The following is a 21,405-nucleotide window of genomic DNA, read 5'->3' as shown; positions in this document are numbered from 1 at the left end:
GAAGCCATTTGGTCCTCTGAAGTGCCCTGTTAATACTCATCATCCCCATATTCTTGTCCTCCTATAGGTGCAAAGATGAGGTTGAATCAAAAGATGAAATAAGCAACAGTAGAAGCAGTGGAGGAACAGAGGTGGCTGAAGTGGCTCAGGAAATGCCATATTTCCATTTCTTGTTAATGGCTCTTCTTTCCCTTATGCCTAGATGGGAGCCTCATCAGAAACACTGCTGCTTTTTAGTTCAGGCAAGAGATGTATTCTCTACTCTGTCATGAGGAGGCTCCAAATAAAATTGTGACCATCCTAAAAATCTTAGTAACTGCAATGCCTTCTTTCATAAAAAGAAATGGCTCCCAGTAAATAAACACACCTCAACATATTGATTACAGTTAACCAATAATGTACAGTCGGCCCTCCTTATCCACAGATTTTTTTATCCATGGATTCAAGCATCCACGGCTTGAAAATATTCAGAAAAAGGATAAGCTTCAAATAGCAAACCTTGATTTTCAATTTTATATAAAAGACACCATTTTGTTATGTCATTGGATTGAATGGGACTTGAGCATCCACGGATTTTGTTATCCACAGAGGATCCTGCAAAACAAACCCCAGCTGATAAAAAGAGCCCACTGTACACTGTTGCCATCCTGACAAAATATAGTGATGATCTCTAACATAATCGGGACTATGATAATGCTTACATAAGTTATCATTAGCTTTTAGAAAGAAAGGGGTTATTTGTAAGAAACAATGCTTTGGGAACTAATAAAATTTATGTACAAATGCCTAAGGAATGCTTGGTAGGCTACGCGGACTGTTTTCAAATAACACCAAAGAGATTTGAAATGTTTTTTTAAAAAAGGAACAAATGACTGTTACCAGATTTTCTGTTTCAGCACTCTGTCGAACTCCCCACTGAAACATCCCCATGAGAGTGATTGCATAGGACAAAGCTAAACCGACCTGTCCTGCATCTAGAGCTATTGAGCAAGAGAAAAAACATGTTTTAAACTTCATTTTTAAAAAAACAAACTTGCTCTTTGAATGTTTAGTAACTTCATTTATACAAAATTGAAAATACAGGACTTGAAAGGTTATTCAATACAACTCAGAACCTTTGCAGTAGCTGTACATTACTGTACTATCTATCAAATTTATGAAATTAAATGAAGAATTGTTAAATTATTGCAGCACAATGAAGCAAAATGTATGAAATACTAGATACAAAAATAATATTTAGTTTATGAGCATTTTGTACTTGTGTTACCACAACATTAACAAAAGTTTTAATACTTTCAAACAAAAACATCCAATTACAAATGCCTGCCATGTGAGCAAATAACTGATTCAGCTGTCAACCATAAAAAAATCAGAAGAAGTTGATAAAGACAATCATTTTTAAAATACTACCAATTCTTGGTACAGACTGAAAGAATACGTTGGAATTATTTGTTCCCAAGCCAAAAACCTCAAAAACAAAAAAAGGGTTTCCAACAGATAGAAAGCCCCAGCTGGGAAGAATAGACCAGCAAGAAATCTGTGCATTTTTTCCGAGTATTTGAATGTCACAACATATTGTGATGGAATTATTTTGCAGTGCACAGAATCTGCACAAAAACACACATGAAGGCTTTTGCACAAAAAACTTTTTCTGTGCAGAAAGTTTCCTATGCAAAATCAGATTTTTTTACACAAAAGTCCATGTACTGTAATTTTCTCCACAAAATAATTCCTTTGCAACATTTCAGAAGTTGAAATGAAGAGAGAATACTGAGGGGAAAAAAATATTAATTCCTCCTGCAGCAAGAAAATTGCCATGATTAGTTAGTTGTCTTTGCTTACAAGGGTGAAATAGGGCCAAAGCAGACAACCAAGAAGGAGCAGGCTCTGACCGCTCCAGCCCCTGGGCCGGGACTGCACTAAGCACAAGGCCCGCTCCCAAAGTGGGCAGTCTCCATGGTCCAAAGCTGGCAGCCAGCAGGAATGCATTAAATCCGGTCTTAAAAGGGCCAGCTCTCGCTGGCTTGGTGCAATCTTGGTGCAACTTCTGGCTGCTTTGGGGGCAGTGTCATCTAAACACCACAGCTCCAAAGCAGCCAGAACTCACTTTATTTGGCCTGTCTGTTTCAGGCCATAGTCTGAAATAGAAATTACATCCCTATTTCTTGGTAAACATACTCACTTCGTGCAAGAAGCAAAGAACCAAAGGCAAGCACCGCCACAAAGATGGCACAGATGGCATCCAGGTGTACAGCAAACCATCGAGAGGTAGTCAAAAATAAGAACCAAGCCTCTAATAAGAAAAACAAAAAGGCAAAGAGTGGAAGATTTAAAACACATAGAAATATACAGTAACATGAACTGTGCAATACAAAACCTGGGGGGGGGGGGGGGGGGGGGGGGCTCCAGCTGTACAACTTCAGTACTGCCTTTTGAGACCAAGTTGTAAAATTCAGACAGGAGGTCGTTTAAGCAATGAGACAACCTATGTTCCCATTTTATTTTATTTTCCTCAAGACAGCATTCCACTTTGTTGGAAGGGTCAAATTATTATTGTTGTTGTTGCTGCTGCTGTTGTTGTTTATTTATATAGCGCCATAAATTTGCATGGCATGTTACAGGCACCATCAAAACAGCATATAACCTGCCAATGACATACAATCTAAAAGTCATAAAATATAAACTATACAAAATTAAGCAACTTATGTAGTTAAAATACAGTAAAAACAACTAATAGATATAATCAAATATAAAATTATAAAACAATATTAAAATTCAGTTCCAAATGCTTTAGAGAACAAGAAAGGCTTTAATTCAGATTTAAAACTAGCAAGAGAAGAGATAATACACAGATGTTCAGGGAGCGAGTTCCAGCGGCCATTTTTTCCATATCGGAAGCTTCAGAATTGGAAGAAATGGCCACCAATGCAACTTATGGGGCCTGAATTCAACACTCGAGGGGACGGGAAGCCATTTTGAGGAAAATGTCCATGCGATAAATCAGGGGTAGGCAACCTGCGGCCCACGGGCCGGATGCGGCCCGGCAAGGCCTTAGGACCGGCCCCAGCCCAGTCCTGCCGCCGATTGCCGCCGGGGCCTTTGGGGGACAATTGTCTATAGAAGCCTCAGAAACATGCATTTATATTAACATTTTTTAAAAAATCAGCAAATTTTTTCACGTCTCCTCCATTTTTTATTTAAAAAGGGCCCTCCATTTGAATATTCTGTCCTACATTTGTCCTGCTTTATTTATTTATTTATTTATTTTAAAATTATTTAATTATTTATTTTTTGGGTTCGGCCCCCCAGTTGTCTGAGGGACAGCTACCCGGCCCCCGGCTCAAAAGGGTTGCCTACCCCTGCGATAAATCAACATAATTTCCGAATTTGAGCCCAATTCAGAAGAGCTAAGTCAGCACCAAAGGCGGTGAGATAAAGTTCTTAGATATTTCATCTAACAGAACAGGAGAAAAAGTAGAGAATGTAGACAGTACAGATATTTGATATGTGGATACTAAAGAGGGGCCAGGGACTTCAAGATCGGAGCAGATGGTTTCAATTTTAGTATTAAAGAAGACTGTAAAGTTATTGGCTAAAAATGATGGAGGGAGAGGTGGAGGAGAGGGCTTTAACAAAGACTTAAAGGTTGCAAAGAGACACTGAGTGTGCCATACATTAACATTAATCAATGAGGTATAATATTTCTGTTTAGCCAACTAGATAGCACAAGCAAAAGAAGAAAGAAGAAACCTATAGTGGATACAGTCTGCCCACTTCCTGGTCTTCCTCCATAAACATTCAGTTGCACAAGAGCAGGAACAGAGATACCAAATAAAAGAAGTCAGCCAGGGCTGAGGTTTAGTAGAAGGAGTCAAACATGTTGACAAAGGGACAAAACTATCAAGAGTTGAAGTTGAATTAAGTAAAGAATTAAATAAAGACTCCACAATATCAACAGAATTTACGGAAGATAACAAAGAGGCCAATACTTGTGAAAAGGCCTCAGGTTTAACAGAAGGAAGATCTCAAAATGAGTGAACAATAGAACGGCAAGGGGGTGGACAATGATCAAGTGCAAAAGTAACAAGATAATGATCAGAGAATGGAAATTCAATTCCTGCAAAATCAAAAAATAACACACTTCTTAGTAAGAACTAAATCAAGACAATGACCAAAGCAGAATGTAGGTGCGTTGGAGCAAAGACAGCAAACAGCAAAAACGTGAAAGAGCAGGATCCTTAGAATCATCCATATGGATGTTGAAATCCCCCAAAATAAGAATGGGGATATCATCTGAAAAGAAAAGAGTCAGCCAGGAATCAAAATCAGATATAAACGTTGAAAATGGGCCAGATGGACAGTAAATGACGTAATCTGCAGATGCAGAGGCAAAAAGAGTCTAACAGTATGGACCTCAAAAGAAGAAAAACAGTGTTTGTGGAAAAGACAAAAGCTGAAACTGACAGGAACTAGATATTAGAATGCCAACCCCTCCACCTCTACCCTCTTGATGACATGTATGGATAAAAGAAAGGCCTCCAAACAAGAGGGCAGCTGAGGGCACAGTATCATGAGTAGGGAGCCAGGTTTCCATATGAGCAAGAAGGTGAAGGGATTTGGAAATAAATAAATCATGAACTGCTTCAGCTTTAGGAATAACTGAACGACAGTTCCATAAGAAACAAGAGAAGGGAAGCTGGGAAGAAGGAAGATAGTGAATTGGGATAAGGTTGGGGGAAATGCCAGGTGCCATAACAGGGATAAAAATAGAGAAAAAAGAATTACTAAAGGAAGAATAGACAGAGAAAAAGACAAAGAGATTATAAAAAACAAACAATGCTGACATTCCTAGTATTAAATGCTAAAATTCTTAGATCACTCTAATAATAATAATAATAATAATAATTGTTATTTATATATCCCGCCTCTCCCTACGGATCGAGGCGGGAGAACAGCACATATATAAAGTTACACATAGTTAAAATACATTCTCATTATACAAAACAAAATTTAAAAACACATTAAAATACCTGTACATGTGCAATATCAAAACCTGATTCCTCATCAAGTTCCGAGTGGAGTATCATCTTAAGCTGTTAAAGCAGGTCTGGGGGATAGGCTCGCCGGAAGAGATCCGTCTTGATTGCCTTCTTAAAGGCATCTAAGGTGGTAATGAGACTGATCTCCTCCGGCAAGCCATTCCACAATTTGGGAGCCATCACAGTGAATGCCCTATGGGAAGTAGATCTTAATCTAGAATTTGGGCAGTTCAATAGGTTCATCCCTGTAGTTCTGAGTGCAGGGCGGATTGTGTAGGGAGAGGCGTTCCTTCAAGTAACTCAAATCCAATATACCACAAATCCATTCAGAATAAAACTAATAAGTCTAATAACCTCCCCACTTTAGCTCCTCAGCTGGCCTCCAGCCTCTCTTTGTTGTTCTTATAGGGTCTGTCCCAGCTGTGGCTTCAGGGCTAAGGGTGAAGTCTAGCCCTCTTTCCCACCTCTCCCTGCTGTCTCTCCAAGGCTCCTTCAGGATGAGGGGAGGGGGCTAGATAGAGTCTTTTCCCACCTCTCCCTGTTGCTTCACAAATGATGACAACTGTTTTTCCCAATAAAGATAGAATGACAACTTGCCTCTGGATTGTACTTTACCAAGTACAACATAAATATCAAACTGAGTTACTGACAGTGGTGAGTTACTAACAATATCTGTCTTAAACTTTCTTGTGCTTTTCTTAATCAAGGGCTCTCAAAAGTCATTTGAGAATCCCCAAAAGTTATGCAAAACAAAGACATTGCTTCCATTCCTGGAACAGTTCAGGTCAAAGCTATGACAAATGAAAACACAAGGGCTCATGACAAATTTTACAATGCTCTAAAATTGAATTCCATAGACAAGGAGATGTTTAAAAATGTCCATCAATGACACACGTCTATACAGGAGAAAGGAATAAAAAGAGGTTCTTGGGACTGATCTCTCTATCTGTATTCTGAAGTGGTACAGCCCAGCCCAAGCCTTGCCATTTGTTTCTTTTGAAATGGGAAATACTTGCTTCAGTTCTTTACAAACCTGTGTGAAGATCTTGGTGAGCATCAAACAATTCTTGGAATCTTTGCTCTGCTTTAAAAGCACGAATAGTCCACAGTCCCTGAAGAGATGATGATAAATGAGAGAACACTGGGCTTCGAGCTGCAAAATGTAGGTTAAATGATATTATATCTTTGTCCATGCTGACCTTTAATCCTACGATAGATATTTCTGTCACTGAATCCATCTGAATAAATGTTTTGCATTGCTCAAATTGAAAGACAGAAGGATAGTTTTCAGCTAATATTATATTAATTATGCTATAAACAGAAAACCATTAAGTACTATTGAATTTACTATTCAAATAGAAATTAATTCCCCCCAGCATGATGGTTAGACCATGTTACATTTTTCCTCTATAGATTTCACACTGTTTATGTAAGGTTCTTACATAAAGAGAGTTCTATGAGAGCAACCTGAATGGACTGCAGCCTGTTCAATGTACTGGGGAACAGAGAGTAGACACAGCACTGGAGTAATTGCTAAGGTCATCCACAGCCTAAATACAGTAGAATTGGAAACATAGAGGTTAAGAAGGCCAAAGCTGTGACCCAAGTGGGTAGAATTGCTGACCATCACTTACCAGAATAAAAAGTACTAGAGGAGATAGAGAACAAGTTATTCCAACTACAATTGGCCCTTCTTATCCATGGATTCAAGCATCCACAGGTTGAAAATATTTTTAAAAACATATAAATTCCAAACAGCAAAGCTTGATTTTTCCATTTTATGTAAGAGACACCATTTTGCTATGCCATTATATTTAATGGGACTTGAGCATCCACAGATTTTGTTAACCACAGGGGATCCTGAAACAAAATCCCAGTGGATAACAAGGATCCACTGTATATTATACAAACACATCTGACAAGTGATGATGATAAATTTAAGCACAGCATATATATATTGACTGTACCTCTCTGGGTCTAAATGTACAACCTTAGGAGGAGTAGACAAACTTCGGTGGTCATATAAAACTTTGTGGTCATGAGAAAATGTCCATGCCAAGGGGTTTCGTCCCTGACCTCATGTATCTCTAAAACACAGCACAAAAACAGGAAGCAAGACAATATGTTTTTGTATTCCTTCTCTAGCTTAGAGGCAATGAGGAGCAGTGGGTTGGCTTACACTTATACTGAATGTATGTACTCAGTGACTGGAGTTCTAAGCACCTGGCAGGTGCAGAAGCAAGCCAAACTCCTCTGACAATTATCCTCCAGCTCAGAGACAGCAAGAGGAAGGACACACACAACAGTTTGCTTTGCCTTTCTGCCCACTGGAAACAGCAGAGACAAACTGATATATCTCTGCTACCCTCTTCCCTCTTGAAGTCAGAAAAACAATGAGGGTTTTTTTGGGGGGAGGGAGCGCACCCATCTTTGGGAATGGGAATGAATGAGAAATACTTTCCCCCTCTTCAGGTCCAGTGCTAGGGGTGCCTCTTACTTGCTGAGCCTCAGACAGCATCTTACATTGTGATGAAGGCACTGTCAAACCCTACTTGCTGGGTTTCAGTTCTGTCTGTGAGGGAGGATTTATTTTCTTGGAGCAATTTTTTTCTCCACTTGTTATACTGGAGCCATAACATTGCCAATCTCTAGTCCTCTGTATACAATCATGATCTGAAATCCTAGTTAAGATGAAAACTGTAGTTAACTATGATCAGTGCTGCTATGGATGAACGCCAACAACAGAAAAGCAAAATGGGAACATTTGTTCTTATCAATAGTTGAAAAATCAGCAGTACAGGGCCCTTGGTATTCATTGGGGTTTGTTTCCAACACCCTCTGTGGATACCAAATTTCATGGATGCTCAAGTTCCATTATACAAAATGGTATAGTAAAATGGTGTCCCTTATATAAAATGGCAAAATCAAGGATTGCTTTTTGGAAATATATTTTTTGAATATGTTCAAGCTGTGGATGCAGAAACCATGGATACAGAGGGCAGACTGTATTATATCTGGGCTTAAACGAAAAGCAGAATTCTACATGAACATTAACAAATACTGAAAGAATGATCAAGATTTTTTCTTTCAAAGAACAACTTTAATTGCACACAAAGAATTTATAAAAGGATGGTGAGGAAATAATTCTTCCCCTGCACAAAGTTAATCTTTCCTATTATAATTCATAGAATTCCACAACCAGTATGGCCACGTAACTCTTCTGAGCTCCACCTTGAACCATCAGCAATGTATTAGCATTTCATATTATTAAATGACCTTAAAATCAAGTTATATCAAAAGTACATACTTGTGGATTCCAAACGTTTAATATCTCTTGATGTATCCAAGAAATACCGACGAAGAACGATGAAAAGAATAAGTAGTGGAACTAAAGGGATAAGAACCCAAGGAATCACCGCGATGGCCACTGCTACCACACCACAAATCTGAAGGAAAGTCTGCAACAACAAAAACATAAGAGCAATCTGAGTATTATTATTTTTTTAACTCAAAAGTCTTCTGTGTAGAAAATAATCTCATTTAGTGGCTTAAAGCAAAGAAACTCTGAGAAATATTGTGCCTTCCACTGATACAGACAACACATCAGGTATATTTCTCAGCTTTCACAAAACAACACAATATCTAGGCATTTTAAATATGTCTGAACTATTTGCCACCAATGGTAGCAATAACAACTAAAGTTGTACCTTACACAAGACATCAACTCACTGACTAGGTGGTTTTAAGCAAGTCACCAACTCTCAGCTTCATCAAACCGTGTGTAACCACACATCCCAATATGCAACATGAGGATAATGATATCAAGAACAGTTGTAAAGTTTGCTGAAAAGTTAAGTTGGACAGTCTGAAAATGAACTATGTCAGGGCTTGAGAATTTGTGGCACTACAGACAGTATCAAACTTCAGCTCCCATCAGCCCAGGGCAATTTGGTCAACAGTGATGAGAGTAGTATTTCATCAACATCTACATGGCCAACAGTTCCACATCTCTGCACTACATACAGTGGGCCCTTCCCATCCATAGGGGTTTGGTTCTGTGGGCCCTGCAGATGTGAAAAATAATGGAAGCTCAAGCCCCATATTATCCAATGGATGGCGACATGTGCATGCATGCACTGCCACTGGATAATATGGGGCATGGCAATCTGTAGACACTCAGATCCATGGAGGGGAAGCCTTCTGATAACAATTAGAAGAAATGTGAATTTCCATTAAAAGAACTGGGTGCTTAATTAAACTCAATATGTGAAATTCACATTTTCCACTCCTATTCCTGGTCAGGTCCCACTACCTCCATAAAGGTGACAAATCACAAGGCTGAAGTGACAGGACACAGACTCTATTCCTAGCAAGTCTATGATCCACTCACACATGGCTCTTGACCTCCAAATCCTTTCTAGTCAATCAGCTTCTCAGGGGCAGCCCAAGTACTCTCACAAAGCACCATCCTGTCATCACAGAGCAGTCCTCTATAATGTCCCGCTAGAGAATGAACTGACAACAGCAAACCTCTTCCTCTTGACCCAGTAAGAGGACAACTTCATTAAAAGTCCTCCTTCTGAATACACTGTGGTGGTGGTGGTAGAGGAAGAAGAGGAGGAGGAGGCAGAAGCTACAATGGTGGCAGCATCTGCTACAAGAGATTCCCAAACCTTGGTCCTCCAGATGTTTTGGACTTCCTGACAATTGGCCAAACTGGCTGGGGCTTCTGGGAGTTGAAGTCCAAAACACCTGGAAGATCAAAGTTTGGCAACCACTGTTCTACAAGAAGGAAGAGGATGCAAGTACGGCACCCGACTATGCCACGGGGCAGCTTTGCAATAATGCCAACTATTAAATAATAGCTAGCTCTGTGTAGCGCTGGCCTGTGGAATGATAGGGGCACAGGGATGCCATGGTTACAACCTCCCCTTTCTCAGGGACAGGGAGATGGGCCCCCACTGTTGTGTCATTTCCTTGCTCTTCCTCATTGACTTTCTGAGATACCATGTAAGTGGGCATCTTTGACAGGAAGGATGACCAACAGAAGGCTTGGCAACAAGGTGTCCAACTTATTGCTCCTAACGTTCCACTGCCTGAGATGATCACCTCATCCAGCCTAACAGTAACACCAGCACTTCAACTTTTTTTCCTGCCTATAGTATTCCTGGGCTTTATCCTTATTTTGCTTCTGTTCTGCTAGCTCCTAGATTCACCTTTTCTTCATCATTCTGTCTCTACTCATGTTCACCTTGAGTCTTATCCTGTTGAGGGCCCGGCCTACTTTGTTCATCACTTATTTTAGCCTTTCTCATCCTGGCACCATCCAGATGTTTTCAGCTACTACTCCCATCATTTAGACCGTTAGCCATACTGGGTGGGAGTGTCGAAGGACTGTAATTCAAAACAGCCAGAAGACTACAGGCTGATAAAGGCAGCTTTGTCTCTTTTTTGACCAGCCTGACTATAAAAATGACTGTATTAACATTTCATTCACATGAAGGCAGAATTCATTTTTATCAGCCGTACACCTGAACAAAACAATTGAAGAGATGCATAGGAAAAAAGGGGTTAGAGAACCGTTTGTTCATTTGTTTTTCAAAGACACCCAGTTTGGGGTTCTAGTGATAAGAGTTGTGAAAGAGGAAGTGATATTATTCATGCTGAGATGTATATAATAAACTTCTTACTGGCATTGAAATAAAAGAATGGGGGGGGGAGCTGTTAAGATGACTTAAGGTAGAAGCTTGACTGGAAGGAATTTTCTAGGAGCTGCCTTATTAACATCAAACAGATGACAGGGTGGATCATTCCAATGTGCATGCATTTTTGAAAATCAGACTTGCATACAAATGAACTCTTAATGAAGTAGTCTCAAAAGGCAGACATAGCTATGCACAGGTGTCACCAAGCCCTTGTTAATATATGCATATAAAGTGAAGGCATCTAATTGCCTGATTTCCCAACTGCTCTTTAACCTATGCAAACTGAACAGCATGGAGATACTTCTTACACCATTGTAAAGAGAAGGGTGGAATCTGAAAGAGCATTGTAGAATAAAAGAGAGCCTTTTCGGTGGCTGCTCCCACGCTCTGGAACTCTCTTCCACAGGAGATTAGGCTGGGCCCGCTCTCCTTTTGCCAGCAGGCAAAGAACTTTTTGTTTCAGCAGGCTTTGTAAGCAGGAGAGTTTCTTATTCGGATGTTTTATTTATATTTTGTATGTCTTTTAAATCATTTTATACTCTTTTATGTAGCAGTTTTAATTGTTTTTAAAATTCTATTGACAAGTTTTTTGAATTGACTCTATCTGGGGGCTACCTTGGTTTCCATTATGGGAGAAAGGTGGCAAACAAATTAATTAATTAATTAATTGTTTTGGTAATCGTTGCTGGTCTTCCATCTTCCCTCATCCCCAACCCTTTATGAGAGATGTCAGGAAACAAGAAATGGGGGTGCTAAACCTCCTCTCCTACATTTTGTGGTCCCAGCCAGGTCGGGGGTCCGTCAGCTTGCTTAAGAGTAAACAAGCAAAGAGAAGATCAGCTGTACATTGCAAACTTGATGTAATGTGTAGTTTACTCTTTCCAGGATAACCAGATGTCATAATCACAAAGGAGGACAAGGCACTGCAAATGTCAGTCATACAAGAAAAATGTAGGACATTACCAAATAAAAGCTAAAAACAGCAATATAAGTATAAATGAATGTCATATGATTTATTTACAGCTACATCACCTATACTGTATTTTATTATGTACTCAACCATATTGTTCTGATGAACTTATCTTCATTTAAACGTCTTGTTGGCTTGCAATACAGAACTCTGAGCAAAATAAATGCTTAAAATTATACTTTATTAGCAACAAAAACTTGACGGAATCAACACCTAAACTACTAATTTTATTTGTAGCCTTCCCATATGCTCTCTCATCCCTCCTCCTTCTTCTTCAACCCAAATCACACACTTTTGTCCCCCACGTTCCCCTTTGGTGCCACTGATCTGCTTCAGAAACCCAGATCCTCCTTTCTTTTCCACACCTCCATCAGAAAACACACACACACAAATAGAACCACCACATGGCCAGGAGGAGTCTTTTCACCTCTTCTCCACTCCCGATACATTGCGATCCTGCCACTCAAGTGTCTCCACAATGTGCAACCTTGCAGACTCCTTTCCCTTTCCTTTGACTATGATGCAGGCAACAGTTTTCTGTAATCATTAGGGTGTACTGTTGCAAACTAAACATTCTGATCATATTTATCGCTTGGCGAAAACCAACAAGCCCTTTGCAATAGCAGCAGTAATAAATCTGTTGAGCTACCTCTTGCTAGCTTGGTGAGGCACTGGATGACACAAGGACAGGTTTTATAACTCAAAACAGAAGACGTTTCAGAATTCCCCCTGGACCTCCAGACATAAGGTTGAAATATAGGACATGTCCAGGAAAAGGGGGACCTCTGGCCACCCTGATTCTTCCTTTCCAATGAGCTGTTTAGAAGCTTTTTCAATAAAGTCATCTGTATCCCTTTGTCACCCCCTCTTCATTTTCCACACTTTCTTGATACACCCCATCCCATCCCACATCCTATTAAGCCTATTATCTTTATGGTCAACAAGAAAATAAATCTTTGCTGCTATCAGTGCTACATAATCTACTGGAGGGTTCATTTATCAGGCAGTGTATCACTTTTAAATTCCATGAAAGGCAACTGAAAGGGAATACTTAAATCCCATAGAAGGCATGCTTATAAACCTAGCAGCAGAGTTTATGAGGCATCCTCCTCCCTCCAAGATAAAGTCTTGTCCTCAGAATAATTTCATTTATTTATGAATATTTATGCTCTAAGACAAAATGCTGGTAAACATATCTCAGCAATTTGAATTACGCTTAAAGACTCCCTTCCTCTGTTGAATCAAAAAGTAAAATCTGAAGACTTTCTGCCAAATAGGGGAATAAAAAACTACTTTGTTTATAAGCACATAAGTCATATCTATAGTATATCAATAGTTTTAGGCAATGTAGAAGATTTGTACTTATCACTGTTTAGAACAGGATTGTTATACTCTGTGACTGACAGAAGAATTAAAAGATTTGTACTAGCAGAGAAGGTGTTAGAAATGTTCAAACCTTCCTTGGTCTTTTCACCCATCTTTACAGATATTCCCATTAAGAAACTGTTACAAAGTAGCAAGACAATATTTTTAATCTTGACTTTAAGTAAGTAAAGAAACATGGAGAAATTTGGAGGAGTACAAAATGTCTGCTTGGCCTTTTAGATACCAGAATGTACTACAATGATACATACGTATTAGGTAAGAATGAAAAGCAAATCCAAGCACTTTAAGCAAGACCATAAAAGTGTGTGTTGTGGGTCAGAGTTAGCAACACAGGGGTTCTCAAACATTTGGGCTACCTAAAATATGACTGCCACATCACTTATATTTTGGAAAATTAGTTGGTATGAGAAGCTTTTGCCTTATTGTATTACCGTATATACTCAACTATAAATTTATGCCCCCAGACTCCAAAACCCCGGGTAGACTTATACATGGGACAATAAGGTACTTCGACCAAGCCTGTCCCTTACTGCGCTGCCTCCGCAAGGGACAGCCCAGCTGGGGAGACTCTGGGAAGGGTGGCCAATCGCCTTGTAGCCTCTCCCCAGCTGGGCTTTCTCCATGGGGCTTTCTCTGCAAGGGAAAGCTCATTTGCGGACAGGCTGGGAAGAGCGATGGATCACCTTGCAGCCTCTCCCCAACCAGGCTGCTTCCACAGGGGACAGTCCACTGAGGAGATGCTGGGAAGGGCAGTCGATCGCCAGCAACCTCTCCCCAGCTGGACTTGCCCCCTTAAATCTGACCCTCAATGTATCCACGGGTCACAGAAAAATCCACATTTTTGGCCCCAAAAGCTGACCTCGACTTATACATGAGGTCAACCTATAGTCAAGTATATATGATATATAGTATTGTATTTATATCCTGTGCTTTTTTCTCATATGAGACCCAACAATGTTTTGCATGACCGGGGAGAATCCTCTGTTTGAAGATTGTCAACTTCCAGTTTAAATCTAAAGGAAGAAGAAGAAGGGAGAGCAGAAACTTTATAATTGCATATCGACAGCCCCAAGACAGCAACAGTGTAATGAAGAAGACCATCATGACATGAGAGGTGATCATCCTCACAGCTCCCAGAACCACAACTTGTTCATATTCTGTTACTGTGTTACTTATATACTTATAAGTATATAATGTTATTGAAGAAATGGCTGCTCCGCAAACGCTTTAATGACAGGAGAGGCGAGGGGACTCCTCAATGACAATTTACAAGCACGACAGGCTATCACATCTTTGTACTTTAGGATAGTTTTAGCAACGTTTTCCCGACAGTAATCCTCCTGTGTGATAATCCCCTATGAGTTACTGCACCATGTGACGCAAACCCTAGTGACACCACTGTCTCTGCATCTCCTGCCCTTCCTGCTTTTTGTATTGGCCTAAATCTATAATCCCAAGAAGAGGATGGATCATAAAAAAAACAGGACAGCAGGAGACTACATTTCTGCTTGGAATATGCTTTGTTTCAGCTTTGCTTAACTGCTTCTTCTCATATTATCTGACAAACCATGGCTTGGCTATTATTTGCTAGCTTCATACTGCAAAGTATGAACCCAGTTTCTTTCTAATGGACAGCAGCTGGGACTAACCAAGAGCTTGTTCTGTCATCCAAACCAAACAATGGTTAATTGCTGAACTTTGTAGTTGTTATTTCTTTGCTTTTAACAGCTTTTAATCTAATTGTCTTTAGCATTATAATTTGTTTATGCTCTAATATTATAATTTTTGTGGAGCTTTTGTGTTTTTATCTGTATCTTTCTCCATCTTCTTGTGCACTGCCTCAGGCTCCAGTCTTGGAAGAAAGACAGGATATGAATGGAATAAATAAGTAAAATGAAAATAAATTCAGCTACTCCTTGCTAGCTCATCTGACAGCAGTTTCCCAAGTGACCTATGCATCCCAACTTTTCCCACACGAATACAGAAAGTTCTCTTGACCACATTTCAGTCTAACAAGATGGGAAGTGGAGAACACTTGAAGTTAATGCTTACTAATCCCATTTAAATATAATAGCAATTAATGGAAGGCTGGGATGTCACAAGAGTGATTTTCTGTTCTTGACCTTAAATAAGAAAGTATGAAATTACCATTTTTTGGGTTATAATTTTTTTGGTGGTGGAGATATTTGTTAGTATTAATTGTCTAGGATGAATAATCTATTGCAAGTTTGCTTTGGCAATGGAAGGAGTGGAAACAGATGACAGAAGCACTTGGGAAACTTGAAATGACAAAGTCATTGTGAAACTAAAAGATGCTCGAATGTCTTCTACCACACTTTCCCTGACATTTCCACACAATAAAATATAAGGGTCAGTGGTATTGAAACAAACAGAGGCAGTTCCACTCATTTGGACTTATGAAAGCAAGTGACCCAACCTATTGTCTTCGTCTCAGGCACTTTTTGTCCTTAATATCCAGATGCAGCAGCCTTTTAAATTTTTATTTTGAAGAAACGACTGTGGCCACCTTGCTTGCATTTTCCTTTTCTTCGGCATTTTCACTTCATAAAAGCTGCAGTCAATGTGTTTTTGTGTGCGGTGAGAAGGGAGTGACATTTCCAGCGGTGGTCTCGTCCATAGCCTACATTGGTGGCTCAAGTAGTCTCAGGATTAGGTCTTTGTGTGCCATGAAAGGATATGAAAAGTCAGTTATTTAAACTCAGTCAAGCTGTTGATTTTGGGGAGGAAAAAGGGGGTTTTCAATTCAGCTTGCTTCAATAAATCACTGGTCTCTTTTCCTACCCCCCGCCCTTTCCAAGGGCAGCTGCAGATAGCACACAATGTCACCCCAGAAACAAAGCAAAGTCTTGAGGTGGGCTTATTTAAAAAATGCAACATTTGAGAGAGGCAAAAACCTTCAGAAATTAAAGGTAATGAAGATAATATTTTCAAATGTCTTTAAAATTCCTCTGGTCTAGAAGCCTACTGAATGACAGGGGAGTCTATAATGAGAAAAATGAAATTCTTTCTATGTCACAAAAAATAAATACATAAATAACTATGAAAATACATTTCCTAGCAACATGTAATATCTGAAAAAATGAAAGAAAATAAAGGACTCAGACAGTTTATGAGACAATATTTTTCAGAATGGCTACTTAGAATCAAAATGATCATTTTGAAAACAGCTAGGAGTCCACATATCCAATCTTTTTCATCAAAGTGATGTATATATTTACCTAGGAGTAAGTCCCATTGAACTCAGTGGAATGTACCTCTAGGTAAACAAATACAGGGTAAATACTTAAGAAAACTTTGGGGCCATTCCAATGAAAAGAATAAGAGGAAGAAGTCTCTTAATGAAATAATATTTTTTACTCCAAATAAAACTAGCTAGATTAATGATATTGATTGTCATACAAATAAACAGCATGGCAATGTATTGTTGGAGCTTTTTAAAATGTGGCTTTTAAAGTTGTCTAAAACCACACACATCTAAATCTAGAAGGTTTAAAAGTAACATTGTCATATTTAATGGAGCAGGGGTGTTCATCCCTTACTTGCCTTGAAGCCTCCCAAGGCATGGATAGGTCAGGTTTATTTGTGCAGAACTGAAATATGCTACTGCTAGTAAAGGGAGGGGGGAGATGGAATGCTTCTAAATGACCCTCCGACAACTTGGAAAATGGACCACTTCTTCAATGCAAATCCTCTCAAGAAAAGCTTCTGCAGACAAAGTAAGAGGAACCAGTTACTGCATTGTTTATCGAGTTTCACTTGATTCCTCCTGACAACCATTTGAACAATGACTGTTGGGAAATGTCCCTCAAAGAATCAACAACAATGGTAGAGGCTCAGGGCTTTTATACTTAGTTAATACTGATTTCTTTCTCTTTTTTAAGAAGGGAGAAAATATTTCTTCCTGAAGGGATTAGAGGATGTCTCATAAAAGACACCTGCAAACAAAACAAATGACAAAAGATCTTTATCATATTCAATAACAGTTATCCTTTGTAGAAAGCTGGGTTTCTCCAGACATAAATAAACCAGCAACATTTTACAAATCCACTGAAAATACCTCAACTGAAGCAGTGCTCCAGTAAACAACCAAGGTGAAATATAAGGAAGTGGATAAACAAATGGAAAACCTAGTACTACAGTGGCAACAAATAGCACTTTCCCACACATTTGAAAATATCTGGACAGCACGGTAAGACTGAGATACTTAGAATGAGACACATATACATGCCAACGGTATGCTCCTCATTCACTGGGACCTTGGAGACTTGAAAGAGTGACTGTATGACCTAAGGATGGGACTTAGCCTAAGGAGCTACCTGTGCCAACTCAATGCCCTCTTCTGGCTCAGAAAGGAATAGGAGCCTTCTCTGCAGCATCAACCAGTGGCCAGCAAACAGAATGAGGGTCTCTGGATTGGCCTAGCCTGGTGTAAATACCAGTAAAAAAAAGATTCCTGGTTATCAGATGTGATCTAAGAAACTGGACAAGGGAATGTGGGCTAAAGAAAGGAGGGCATGGGGTACACAACACCCAATTTCTACAGTTCCCAATTTCTTAATCATAAGGGAGAGACTGGGAAGACTGATCTGGAATCAGGCCTCATCATGTTTACAGCAGATTGACTGAAATCAATGGAAAGACTTCATCCACTTTTCAGAACATTAGCTCTATAAGTCCTGTGGAAGACAGGAAAAATTTAACATTGTTCTGAAGACAAAACAAGGCTTTGTCCTGCTTAACAGAGCAAAAGATATCCCTTGGCACACACATCTGTTTTCCAGAATTGTTGTAACAACTTACTAAGTTGTAAATCTTGTGTGAGATGCTTGTTAGATACACCTATGGCACAGCTAACTGTACTCAACAAGCATTCACATGTCCAGACATATCAAATGTATACAACTGTCCAAGCCAAACATTTGAGCAAAATATATTCTGCCTAGCAGTTCTTTAGATTTTTCTGCACAGGGGGATTTTCTTGTATGTTTCAATATGCCTCTGTATTTAAAAGCTTAACGTATTGTGTTGGGGTGGGGGACATTTGAATAGAAAGAGAGATTATAAAACAGATTTTAAAAAGACTGCTTTCCTTAAAATCTTACAGACTGCAGAGACCTTTCCTGCACATAAGCGGGGGGGGGGGGGGGGGATCATCAGCAAACTTCAGAGTCCCATCTACTAGTGTCAAGATTTGTTTTCCTTTTCAAAAAGAAAAAGAATAGAGATAGATGGGTCGCAATAGATTTCTGAATCCATTTTCTTCACATTAGAAGCAACAGGAAATAGAGATAACTGAAATAATTAAGTAAACAATATTATTTTGAAACACAGAATGCAATTAACTATTTCATCTGCTTTCTGAATGTATCCATGTTACTGAATGTTACTAGACCAGGTGAGCAACTAGCCAATATTGTATGCTAAATGGTACAGGTGGAAACTGAATGTGGAAAGATCATGCCAGTCCATTCACCATTCAGCACTGGGGAGCTATGTCAGCTAAATGCCTGTCTTCCATTTTGATTGTCAATTTTTAAGTTCAATGTGACAAGCTTGATTAGCATAAATAGCATGTGTGGACTTTCACCTTGCCTTTTTCCTTCTAGTCTGCTGAGCCTGATTTGACTGATACCATCTGAACCCATAATGGGAAGGGCAGAGTCTATTCTTGACTCAAACAATTCCCAAGAAGCCACGGTAGAAAACAAATGTCTTAAGTACATTGCCTGCTCCTACAAGACTGCCCTCTGCATAGTGCTCCCCTACCTAAGAGAACAGCTCTCTAGGAATCTCTAGGTCCTCCAGTGCAACTCTGTGGTGAACATCTGCCAGCCATTGACCACAGAATTGCTCTGGAGGAGCTACAAATGCCCAGTAGAATATTCTCTCTGGGAATCTCTAGGTCCTCCAGTGTGATTTTTGGTAAAGAGTTGCACTGGAGGACCTAGATATTCCTAGAGAAAACATATCCATGAATAATCAAAGCTGAAAAAGTCAAAGCTGCAAATGTGGAGGGACAAATGGACACTGATCGACACTACTTGACTTGTAAGAACTAGTGGCTAGTCATTAATATTGTCTTCCTAGGAAAAGTACTTAATTAGGTTATCATTCAATTCCATGCATTTTTGACTTAGACTTTTGGTCTACTTTCATCATTCCTTCTATCAAGGGGCAGACAGGAAGAGCTTATCATTTACTTCTCCTGACTTCTTGGCAGAAGGATAGATTTTAAAAAAAAATCAATGTGTTTCCCTTTTTAAAAAAACAACACTGATTTTTTTTAAAAATCTGATTTTCTAAAATTTACATCATTTTTTATTTTAAAAATGCTATAAAATCATAAATTAAATATATACTTTCTCTCTTGACTCTCTTTTCCAACATAACCCAACTTTTATCACTGCATGTCTTTTGTAATTTTTAAGGACCCAAACCATGGAAAGCCTTGTGAACCTTTAATGACTAACAGATTGCAACACAAAATCCCACATCTCCAGCAACACCCTGTCTCAATATTTCTGGAAAATTTACATCAAAATGCATACAACCACATCTGTCTTTCTAGCTACCTGTGTCTCATTTCTTCAGTTGCAGTTAACTTAATACATATTGATGGATAAATGTAAATGAATGCTAAGTAAAAAGAATACATTTTCAAGTCCACTTTCCATCAAAAGATACATTTTCTATCTTCCTCTGGTGAGGAATCTGATGTTAGCACATAGAACTGACACAGGAAGTCACAGCAAGGGTGCATACTTTACACACTCTTTAACATCTAACTCCAACATAGCCTGAGCCCAAAGAGCACACTGGACAACAGGAATGACATTACGTGTCAGAGGGTTGGCAATGGACACTTCCAACACAATTCATCCTGTGACACTTCTGCTGTAGCATCCCACAAGGAGCCAACTCATCTCAAATTGTCTTTAGTATCTAAAAGAAGCTAGTGAATGAGCTCATTCAATGATATTGAGTGAGGTATCATCACTACAATGCTCTGGTTCTCTATATCTCTCTCTGATTCAGGCGAGGCAGGAGAAATGCTAATCTGTGTCTGGGATCAGTAATGGACTCCATGAGGACCAACAGAGCTGAAACTCAGTTCTGTCAAGACAGAGGTATTTTTGGTGGGTGGCCCAACTTCCAAGGAAGGTAATTTTCCACCCATCCTAGGTGTAGTAAAACCTCCCCCCAAAGAGTAGGTTACAGTCCTAGATCAAGCAGCATTATTAGAGGACAAAATTAGCTCCTTCCACCAACCAGGCACAAACTGAAGCTAGTGCCCTTGGTGCCATCCTTCCTGGCAGAGCCAAACTGGTTAGAGTCATTATGTTCAGACACCTCCAAAATAGACTCCTGGAATGGCCTGTAGATATGGCAGCCTTTGAAGGCTGCTCAGAAAGTAGCAGTGCAGTTCACAACACATCCAGAAGTTAATTCAGATCAGGCAAAGGGGCCCGCTGACCCACCTCCTGGATCGCTTCCACTCACAATTTAAAGGGTTGCTGCTTATAAAAACTCATAGATACTCATATACTGTGACAACCTTTTGAAGGCCAAAGTAAAGCAGGTAGTGAATGGGTTAGGGGCATTTTTCTACTGATTGTGGAAAATGAGCATTGTCTGGCATCTACTCAGAAACAAGTTTGTTGCTGGGCAAATATTGTTCTACTTATCTATATGTTTCCTATCTCTGAATTTTGTTATCCTGTCTTAGGCTGCTGTCTTTGGAGTGAATTGATGGTTTATTATGGACACAACTCATTGCTGGCTTTAATCTCTCAACCAATTTACCATACTGGCTGGGGGCAGCGTGTTTTGGGAAAAGAGTTACTACTTTTCCAAGGTTTGAATCTGCCTTAGTGGAAAATACTTTGTTGAACACTTGTCCTCCCCTATGTACTGCACATCCCACTCTCCTCCAGAGCATTCCTTCAATCCTTCTATCGATTTACAAAGAGGGAAGAAGAAGGAAGTCTGATGAAAATGGGGGTGCTACATCTTGTACAAACAGGAAAGCTCTCTTTTAAGGCAAAGCTACCATGGGATATAAATCTGTGTTTTAAATACCCTTTTTGCACACCATCCTGCAAATTTCTGTTGTCTAAAGGCAGTACACAAATTCTTTTTTTTTTTAACGTCCATAGTGACAGCAATTTCCACAGGGCACCAATTAAAAGAAGAGGAGGAGGAGGAAGTAGTAATAACAGTGGTTGTGGTATATTAACTGGAGAGATGTTTTAAATCGACAGGCATATTTTGGGACAGATAGGAT

The 21,405-nt window shown here is 39.5% G+C and overlaps 1 protein-coding gene across 2 annotated transcripts in view; it reads right to left on the bottom strand.

The window, feature by feature from the left end:
• The window catches only part of LOC149319138 (ATP-binding cassette sub-family C member 4-like), a 183,945-nt gene that overhangs the window by 53,954 nt on the left and 108,586 nt on the right, over nt 1-21,405 (bottom strand). For both annotated transcript variants that reach the window (XM_089511171.1, XM_089511170.1), the window contains exons 21-24: nt 8,347-8,497; nt 6,073-6,192; nt 2,183-2,293; nt 880-980 (exon numbers count right to left, since the gene is read on the bottom strand). In XM_089511171.1, the coding sequence (XP_089367297.1) occupies nt 880-980; nt 2,183-2,293; nt 6,073-6,192; nt 8,347-8,497 (483 nt within the window). The remainder of the gene's footprint in view (nt 1-879; nt 981-2,182; nt 2,294-6,072; nt 6,193-8,346; nt 8,498-21,405) is intronic.

This window comes from Sceloporus occidentalis, unplaced genomic scaffold (assembly GCF_023333645.1).
Source record: "Sceloporus occidentalis isolate IW3139 unplaced genomic scaffold, rSceOcc1.0.p SCAF_2, whole genome shotgun sequence".
Classification (NCBI taxonomy): domain Eukaryota; kingdom Metazoa; phylum Chordata; class Lepidosauria; order Squamata; family Phrynosomatidae; genus Sceloporus; species Sceloporus occidentalis.
This window is presented reverse-complemented; position numbering and strand designations above follow the sequence as displayed.